Source organism: Hippichthys cyanospilos, chromosome 6, assembly GCF_059441005.1.
Source record: "Hippichthys cyanospilos isolate Australia breed blue-spotted pipefish chromosome 6, RoL_Hcya_1.0, whole genome shotgun sequence".
Classification (NCBI taxonomy): domain Eukaryota; kingdom Metazoa; phylum Chordata; class Actinopteri; order Syngnathiformes; family Syngnathidae; genus Hippichthys; species Hippichthys cyanospilos.
The window spans coordinates 25,677,349-25,686,925 of NC_142374.1; the positions used below are offsets into that span (position 1 = coordinate 25,677,349).

Genomic DNA, 9,577 nt, shown 5'->3' on the forward strand with positions numbered 1-9,577 from the left:
TTATCAGCCGTCGGCCATCTGCCGTGGCTCCATAGCGTCTTCCTCTTTTCTGCGACGGGCCCCAAAACCAGTGGGCGCGCTTGGATGGGTTTTCACGTAGGACAAGCAAAGCAACGCGGAATCGCTAACATGCTTTATTTACAGTGCCTTTACATTCACGTGCTGCACGTTTTGCTGTACAATCATCATGTTAATAAAAAAGAAAACGGTCATCGCCGCAGTTGATTGGTCGACACGTGAGATGAAAATCTGTTGACAAGAAAAGCCACAGTGACAAAGTGCTACGTGTGGGAACTCCCCGGAAACGATTAGCGTCGCTCGCGTCTGACGGTGGCACTCATCCAAATCCATACCATACCATACCGTCGCGAACAGAGTAAGAAGTGTTTCGCGCCACACGTGTGACGAGGATTCTCTCCGATCTACAGATAATATGGCGGTGATATAAGTCTAATCTGATTTGTCCAGCTCAACAAGCTAATTTTTTGCCAAATGGCCGATAGGCCTTGGCGGCGGTATCCAGCCCGGTTGGCGCACTGGTTTATTGAACCTTTGAGGAGGAGGAAGTTAAGAAGCGCAGAAAAGTGCCGAGTCAGCACTGGAGCCGGACTACGTTCCCGCGTCCGCTTCCTTCGCCGCCTGTCGCCGCTACGTTGACGCCACGAAATCGGTCCCGTCTCTTATTTCCATTCCACTAAATAAGTAAGAGCTATGCAGTCACGAGAGTACGATAAAATATCTTTGGGGTTATAAAGTTGTATAAAAGGTTAGGAATGAGATGTTTTGGCTCACCGTAAAAGCACCAAAATATTCAACTTCATGTCAAGTAAAACGGTTACTGTTAAAACCATTAGCACAGGTTTTTGTTGTCGTGGGTTTCGGCGTCCCAGATGCCACAGGACCAAAGCATTGAGGCTAACGCCCAAGCTTTTAGACCAAAAGAGCTAGCTGTCATACATTTTTTTTTTTTTTTTGGCAAGAGAATCGTTAGCTTATAACAGCTAGCTGCTAGCACCAGCCGCTCCTACCTGCGGTAGAAGCTAAGATTTTTCACGTTACGCGCATGCGTTCCCTCCATGAGCTCACATTTGCTGGGCGACCGAAGCAAACAAGCTCACTTCAAATTTAAGAGCAAGTTTTACATTCTTCTAAGCTGCGTTGAGATCCGCAGATGTTAGCGCATTAGCTTACAGCCTAGCTCGCTAACAAACGTCCCAGTTTCTGGAGGCTTTCCCAGAAATTCATCAGGAGCGCGAAAAGTATCAAAAGAGCGGGGCGGTCGAGGGCGGGCGGCGCACCGCTGCGCCCCTCTTCCGCCCGCCCCCCCTGCTCCTCCTCCCACTCGGTCCTCCGCCTCTCCTGGCGGTCGTCGCCGCCCTCGCCGCCGCCGTCGTCCTCCCGCACCTCGTTGGCGCTGTCGCAGCGCTCCCCCTGGTGGCCCTCGTAGCAATGACACCGGAAGCGTTCCCCGAGCAGCCGAAGGGCGCCGGGCGAGTGGCCCCCGCTGACGCGGAAGCCTCCGTCGCGGTCCTCCGCGGGACGGATGCTGAAGCTGTCGGCGTCCAGGTGGAGGTAGTGGCGCGCCCCCGGGTTGCGGCGGACGCAGCGCCCGTTGTTCTGGCACAGGAAGTGGCTGCACAGCTCGGCGGCTCGCGTCACGTTGGTGATGTACTGGCCCAGCCGGTGGCTCAGGAACCAGCGCACCTTGCTGCAGTTGTGCTGCGGGAAGGAAACCTTGCCATCAGATATTTGGGATTTGCGTCTAAATTTGCCAGTACGGCTCGTTAAAGGGCCAGTTCTCGCATATGTATTCTTACAGTATCGCAAGGCATTTATTCTGCGGTTTGAATGAGAAAGAACGTTGTCAAGCACAAGACGGAAGGAGACGTCGCGACCTAACTACGGGACGGCACGGCACGGGACGGGACGGGACGGGACGGGACGGCACGGGACGGGACGGCACGGGACGGGACGGCACGGGACGGGACGGCACGGGACGGGACGGGACGGTCCGCGGATGGCCGTAACGCGACATCATTCTTCCCGCGTTCCTTCGCCATCCGATGCGGACGTCCGGACGATTGGGAGTTTGGCGTTTGGAACGATTGGATCGGGAGTTCTTTTCGGATGGCGAGGAAACGACGAAACGCGGGCCAGACGGCGTTCCTCACCCGAGACGCGGTCAAGTTCAAATCGCCCCAGATGACGAAGCCGGCGGCTCCCAGCGCCGCGCTCTCTCCGACGGTCTGGACCAGGTCCTTCTGCACAGGCGACACGGCGGAGGGCGCCACTGGAGCGCGGCTCGGGTCGGGGGTCGGGGCGTAAAAGGTGCGAAGGGTTACCGTGGTGAGGAAAGCCAGCGGCTGGTCGCGGTAGCCCAGCCTCAGGTAGACGTAGGTGGGCAGCTCGTAGGGGCGGGAGGTGAGCGAGGCCACGCGGAGCGCCTCGCGCACGCGGTGGCGGGCGAAGCGCAGGTTGCCGGCGCTGTTGCTGCGCGCCTTGGGGATGGTGACGGACGGGTAGAGCGCCGTGCTGCTGTTCCACAGCCAGCGCAGCTCGTCGTTGCGCAGGCTCTCCAGCAGCGGGCACAGGCCGCTGTAGCCGTCCTCGTGGAGGTTGTAGTTGTGGCAGTCGGGGTACAGGTAGAAGCCCCACAGGCCCTGGGGGCGCATGCGCGTGCCCAGCTGGAGCGTGCGCTGCATGAAGGCCCGGGCGCTCTTCTCGAAGCGCCGCCGCGCCAGCTCCTCCACCTTGGAGCCAGTTCAAACGGTCCCGGATTATTACGGTATATTATGCACTACATCAGGAGCGCGCTTTATTCAGGAACTCGTTGACGTGCCTTAAGAATGAAAAATTAGATCTATTGATCAATTTGGAAGAAAATTGCAAGAAGCGGAGGTTTTTCCCGATGATCGAAAAGCGGCGAATGAGAGCATTTCCGAAGAGGTGTTCCTCACCTGCGCCGCCGTCACGTTGAGGTACGCCTCGGCGGTCAGCTCCCGCGACTTGCGGCGGTAGACGTCCTTCTTGTGCCAGTTGCGGCTCCACTGCGGGCGCCAGAACTCCCAGTCGATGACGGCCAGGCCGCCGAAGTCTCGGGCCGGGATGAAGTGGCGGATGTCCTTGTAGGCCTTGAGCAGGTGCAGGTCCAGGCTGGCGTTTTGCGGCACGCCGCCGTGCACCGCCTCGCCCCGCGCCGTGTAGTGCGGGTAGTAGCCCAGCCGGTTGGCGTAGAAGATGGTCACGTTCTGCCCGGTCCAGTTGGCGCGGGGGCTGCCGCGGATGTGGAACAGGCGGTCCAAGTTGACGCTGACGTTGTACTTGATGGCGCACATGTCCAGCGGCGCGTTCCAGGCCGCCACGAAGGGTTTGCGGCCCAGCAGGGGCAACCGGGCCGGCTTCTGGGCCGGGGCGCCGCTCGGGAGCGCCAGCAGCAGCCAGACGGCGAGGGCGAGCGGGAGCGCCGGCGGCGTGCGGGGCGGGCCGCCCGCCGGCCCCGCCCGCATGCTGCCGATCAGGCGCGTCCGCTCTCAGTCATCCTGAGGGGCGCGAGAGGAAGCGTTGAGCGGTCGGAAGACATTTTGGAAGTGACGTGCCGAAGGCTGGCCGCCAGTCTCTCGTGCGGCGGTTCTCAAAGTGGAAATCGGGGATTTCTTGTTGCCACGATTTGCTTTGGCGGGCCACGGAAAACCATGTGGCGTTGGCCCCCGGGCCTTGACTTTGACACCTGTGTCCCATTCGGACAAAGGCGTCGTACAAAAAGTTCATCTGTTGAACTCGGGTCGCATGGAAATAAGTGTTTGATAGTAGCTGGGGCGCTTCCGCTATTTTGCTTTGGCTCTTGAAATATGAGCCGGACCGCCGGAAAACGACCGGCCGCATTTGAGAGCGGCTGCCAGCGGCTCGACCGACCGACGGACGGCGAGCGAGTCGCGTGACGTCCCGGCCGGGAGCCGAGCCTCAATGACGGGCGCCCCCGCCAAGAATCTCCGAACGCATCCGGTCCCCGCTCCCCTGCGGGCCCCCCGACGGGAAGCCGCCCGTAAAGAAAGGGAGGCGCCGAGCGAGCCTCCTCGGCGGGACTTTCCGTCAAAGGCGCTCACTTCCTGCCAGCTCTCTAGCTGCATCCCGAACGCATCCTGGATTTCGGGAAGCTTCCCCTTTGATTTAGCTTAAGTCAGCACAAAAAAGAGTCTCCACGCTGCCGCGCCTCTATCAGGTCGGGGCAAAAGGGGACGAGTAGTAGAATAGATTAGGATAGAATAAAATAGAACGGCGGTGCTCTCGTTTGCCTGCGTCCCCGCGTCCCTGACGCATCATTTTTGACCTTCAAATCAACTTTGTTTTTTGACATCAAAATATTAGGATTACAATTCATATCAGTTATTTCACAGTAAAATTGCACAGTGGACTTGTTTGTCCTTACAAAGACTCTAGGGAATGCTTTCTACAAAGTGCTACCTTTAGGCCCAAAACAAAGTCAACTTCAATCCATCGGTGAAAAGTCAAATCGTACACGATCGGGTAACAGTGAGGCAGAAAGTAAAGAAGCGAAAACAAAACGCTTCCGAGACTCATGGCGTTTTAATATTGCGAGCCCCGGGGACAACAGTTTACGTTTACAGTTTAGAGAAAATGAGCACTAGAAGAGAATATAAAAGATTGTCTTTGTTACTCAGATGGGAAGCGGAGCCCTCCTACTGTATATGGGGGTTGAAAAAAACCTCAACTTGTAATCACACGGTAAATCTCACAGGAAAAAAGCGTGCGCATCCCTGGTCGCGGGCGGGTGATTAGTGCGCCATACGCTCCTGGACCCTCACTCAACTCGGCGACAGAGAAAACACGAATGGGCTCGTCATGTTTTTCTGAAGCGGGAACAAAAGGAATATGCCGCCGGCCGCTTTGCTCCAACTGCGCCAGAGAGAAACGAAGCGCAACTCATTGGACCAAACGGCTTCCTTTGACGTCCTGGCAACCGGCCTCCTTCTTGAAGGATACGGCGCCCGTCTCCTTTTCCTTGGCTCGGCTCGGTGACAGAACAAATGATCGGCCCGGTTTGGCCACGCGCAGTGGCGGAAATTTCTCGCCGGCCGTATACTTCCAAACTTCTGACGGCAAATGTGGCAACTCAGAACAATGGAAACCCAGACAGCTACAGCCTTCTAGCTCATGTTTACATTTTGGCTCCCGGTCAAAGTCAGCAAAGAAAGCAAAGAAAAGAAAAGAAAAGAAAAGAAAAGAAGGGCACGGCAGCGCACCCCCCTCGACAGAACCGGCCTGGAAGCGATTAGCCGGCGTTCGCTGCCGCCTGCGGTTCTTGCGGCTCCTCGTCGTCGGACGCGATCGGCGGAGGCGCCGTCTGATCGTCTCCGCCGGAAAATGTTGCCGAGCGCTCGGGACCGTCCCCTCGCCGAGGTGGTCGGGGGGGGTTTGGGTTCGTCATGAGCGAAGACGAGAGAGCGCCACGGACTCGCTCGGGGCCCCGCGGCGGATCGATGACAACGCGGGCGACTGACCAAGCGCGGATATTGGATATTTTTCCTTAGTTTATATCAGGGCTGTCCAAGTCATTTTAGCTCAGGGGCCGCTATATACAGCGGTAGAGGCCTTTCACACTTTATTTGTTGCTGTGATTCATTTGTGCGTTGTTTGGCTCGATCTTTGTTTTTTGGCGCCGCCTCCGGCCGCTCCAGATATTACATTTCGTAGTGAGGAAGGACGGTGCGGCTTCGGTTATTTTGGTCCAACAACTGGTGACTGTGGATAACATGCTAGCTAATGTTTGTTATACAGCGCCGCCTTGTATGCGTTGAGCTCGTTAGCGTTTCGGTTCGGGCCTTTGCTAGACGTCAACGGATGCTTCCATAAGTACTTATTTGCCTCGAATCAACCTTCTATATTGAAACGAATAGCGTTTGTGATTCGGTAATGTCATTGGTGTCCATTTTTGTACATTTTGGGGCGGCGGCCATTAGTTTGTCGTTAATTCATACTAGTGAAAGTAGTCAGAGTGAGAGAGGAGGATGCAGGGGAAGGGAGGCCACCCTTGAAGGGAGAAGAAGAAGAAGAAAAAGAAGGGAATGAAGAAAGATAAATGAAGTCACTTTCTTTTCCGTCCCGAGTAGCATTTTTCCTTGAACTGCATAAAACGAATGGAAATTTTCTACGGTCATGTTTCCATTATTTCAAATTTTAGAAGACATAATAAGACGGGTGCAGCCTCTCCGCCCGCTACGACGCAAGGCTTCCGCCTTCAGAGTTCAAAATCGGCTGGAGCCCTCTTTGAGAGCCCCCGCTTGGCCCCGTCCTGTCAAACGGCAGACCTTCAAAGTCAAAGCGTGCAAAATTCGCGACAAACCGCCGGACGGATGGCAGTGCTCGTATTTGGAAGGCCGGGACGTTACGCCCAAGTCGCCCCGAGGTGTGTCAACCTTTAAAGTGACGCTAAAACTGAAAAAAAGGATCAAATGGCCTGGATATGCTGGTCGTAGTTTTCAGAAGGTTAAAGCAACTACTGTTTTAGTTTGAGGTTTTTATTAGTGAAATTGAAATTAGCATGAATATTTTGCTTATTATAAGAACAAAACCAATAGATAGCTCTAAAAATCGATCTTCAAAATTTCCGACACGCGGATGCATCACAGTTAAAAGAGGAAGTTCGCCGTTTGTAATCGGAAGCCAAGAAAAATGAGATTCGCTCAAACTCGCCATCTGTCACGCCAACACCGTCCGACATCACGCTCGCATCCTCTCGTGACCCGTCTGGGAGGGAAGGGCTTCAAATGCAAAATGATGATGTGGACAAAAGTCCGGGGACACCTGCGAGCTATCAAAAGGTGGACTTGCAGTTTTTGCCCATCCTCGCCTCGTCACGGCCGCACGGAAGGTTGCCCCGCAGTCAGAAAAAAAGACGCAACAAATCTTGTTTCCGATCCAACCCTTTTCCCCCGCATTGTAAAGGCGCTTTTGCCAGCGGCGGCCGCGTCGCCGCCCGCCTCCGCGGCTTCCGTCTCCACGAGTCGTCCCCGGTGGCCGCAATTGCACCTCCAAAAGTGCCACTTTGGACATTTGGAAACACAAATGAGGGTGAGGCGACATTCCTCAGCGTGAACGTTCCCGCTTCTCGCGCTTGACAAAGAGACGGCGCAGTCAACAGAAGCTCCACAAAAGCAAAGACGCCTCCCCGAAGCTCACCTGGAGATGAGGGGTCTCTCTCGCTCGCTCGCTCGCTGTCATGCGGGCCCCAAGCTCATTGCGCTCATCCAACGGGCGCTCCTCTCAGCGCCACTGTGCATGTTTGTGTGCGCGCGCGTGTGTGCGCGCGTCGACTTTTATTGCGACTACGGGCCAAGAGGCGGGAGGCGCCAGAGCCTCGCCATCGGGAGGGGGGAAAACGGAGAGAGAGAGAGAGACAGCTTTCTCTGCGCTTTGTGATCCAAGCAGGAATGTAAACGGTCCATCATGTGGGTTTGCAGTTCGCACCCCCGCCAACAGGGGGCAGCATGGCGGCAGACACTCACAAACTGATATGGCCACAGGATAAAATGGACTTTAACGTTAAGTCAAGTGCCCCCTCTGCCCCCTTCCCCCACCAAATCCAAATATAGTATGGAATGACAAATTTGCTCCAACGTATTTCCTACATACTTGCAGAAACATTCAAATGTACTTTTTTTTTTTGTTTGTTTAATACACACATTGTTTGAAATGGAGGTCTCAGGAGACAATTTGCTGATCATCTTGCTTGGGACGTTCTTTAGCCAAGTGACGACTGTTGTGAGACGAGAGTGTGGAAGGTCGCCCTTCGGCTGTTTCTCCCCCCGCCTGCCGGCGTCGTGCCGGCTTGTTCAAGCGCACGTCCGGAGGCTGAAGTTCCCTTTCATAATGAGTTAAGTCCGCCGGAAAAAGGATCCTCGTTGCTGACAACGACCGGGCGATTAGGCCGCACTTGACCAACGTGCATTTTTGCAACGTTCTGTGCCAACGCACATTCAAATGAACGGGATTCCAAATTTGCTCTGTTTTGAAAATGAGAAGAAAAACTCCACTTGCGCGGAGAAATACCGTAAACCCCTATGACTTTATGGGGAAAAATAAACTGCTTTTAGCTTTTCACCTCAAGCACGTTGGAACAAGTTTGCCACTTGCCTCCACATCGCTTGTGTTCGTACTTAACAAGATTTCTTGTTTTGTTTTTTTTTTCCTGACTGTGCAGGCCTCACGTCAGGGCAAATATTTGATTTATCGTCGCAATGATTTCATTTTTTGGGGCCCGCATTTCTTCTCCCAAGCATGTTGTCACGTTGCGGTTTTCCGCGTTTCCCGAAAGCGACGCTTCGTGGGAAAAAGGCGGACGAGGCGCTGCGCGTCGAGGAGCCGGACGCGGCCCGTCTGGCGGCGTTCGGAGATGATGACTGCGCGTTTGCCCCCCCCCCCCCTTCCCCCCCCAGTGGCGCCGTTCCCACATATGGACGGCGTTAGGAAAGCTCCCGATCCAGACGGCGAGCGAGCCGACCGACCGACCGACCGCTCAAATTACCGAGCCAAACGTCAGCTCAGAAGGTTGCAAAGTTGACTTGGGAGCCTTCCGGCTTCACGCCGGCGGCTTTTTGTCCAAACTTGTTGTCGCTTCTTTTGCAAAGCAAGAATGAAAAGGACGTCGTTAAACGCTCCCCGTTTCCAGACGGAAACGCCGGCGCGAGGCCGGCCGGCCGGCCGCCGTGTTTTTGTTTGAAGCGCCGTGTCTTCTGGCAAGCGAGAGGCCCTTTCCACACAAAATCAACAGATGCGGCACGGGCGGCCATCTTGTTCTTCTCGCACTCACTTGAACTCGCACCCAAGATTTATTATTCGGTGACGAGTCCTCGTGACTCACTTTCACGTTTAACCCCCGAGAGAAATCTGACCCAGCTCGGGCTTTTTGACGTGTGATATCAAAGGAAAAGCATAGGGAAAAAAAACATGACATTTCACTTCTCTCTAAGAAATGTGGGTACCGTTAACCTCATATTACATAATATAATCTCACTGTAAAAACGGTTAATCCACTTTAACATGGATGGTATTTATCCTTAGCATTATGCTAGCTGGGCGTCCCATGGCAGGGCGCCAATGTATACGCGCGTTGTCGTTTTATTCCCGCCGTCTCGTTTTGATTGTAGAGCGCGAAAGGTTTCAAAGCGTTCATGTTTGCCGCACGGCTGAGCTCATGTTCTCAACGAACTGAGTCAGACTCTGAAAATATGCAAAAAATGAAAAGATTGTTGACGCAAACCACTTCAAGCTCAACATGCGGGTTGAGGCGCTTGAGGGAGGAAAAGACGGTGCGGTGACTGGATGAGGTCCTGACTCTGGCTCTGCTGTTTTTTGGAACCAAACATGGGTTGTCATGCCGCGCGTCCAAGCATTTGATGACAAACAACAACGGCGGAGAGCGTTAGCCCATGCGTTAACTTGGGTCGTAAAGGCGAGTTTGAGACGGTTCAAATTGTTAGTGTTGGCCTTGCGTTTGCCTCTCAAACGTACAAACTCGTTAGGAGCGTAAAAAAAAAGTCGTCTGTGAACTGTGAAAGAA

General features: G+C 54.5%; 1 protein-coding gene across 2 annotated transcripts; it reads right to left on the reverse strand.

The window, feature by feature from the left end:
• Positions 1 to 144: 144 nt before the first annotated feature.
• Positions 145 to 7,296, reverse strand: hyal4 (hyaluronidase 4). 2 transcript variants are annotated; one of them, XM_088417149.1, is made up of 5 exons: positions 7,198 to 7,296; positions 2,958 to 3,539; positions 2,343 to 2,750; positions 2,172 to 2,261; positions 145 to 1,719 (listed from the first exon to the last, which is right to left on the reverse strand). In XM_088417149.1, the coding sequence occupies exons 2-5, from the start codon at positions 3,504 to 3,506 to the stop codon at positions 1,195 to 1,197; spliced, it is 1,572 nt and encodes a 523-aa protein (XP_088273275.1). In that variant the 5' UTR covers positions 3,507 to 3,539; positions 7,198 to 7,296; the 3' UTR covers positions 145 to 1,194. The 2 variants fall into 2 exon arrangements, with proteins under 2 accessions (XP_088273275.1, XP_088273276.1); XM_088417150.1 differs by lacking the exon at positions 7,198 to 7,296 and adding an exon at positions 3,913 to 3,945.
• Positions 7,297 to 9,577: the final 2,281 nt, after the last annotated feature.

Bases quoted from the DNA above. Each gene is read 5' to 3' on its own strand.
- hyal4 (XM_088417149.1), bottom strand. From the start codon at position 3,506: ATGCGGGCGGGGCCGGCGGGCGGCCCGCCCCGCACGCCGCCGGCGCTC. The intron at 2,751-2,957 runs GTGAGGAACACC...ACTGGCTCCAAG, and splicing joins TCAACGTGACGGCGGCGCAG to GTGGAGGAGCTGGCGCGGCG. The intron at 1,720-2,171 runs GTGAGGAACGCC...TCCTTCCCGCAG, and splicing joins TGAACTTGACCGCGTCTCGG to CACAACTGCAGCAAGGTGCG.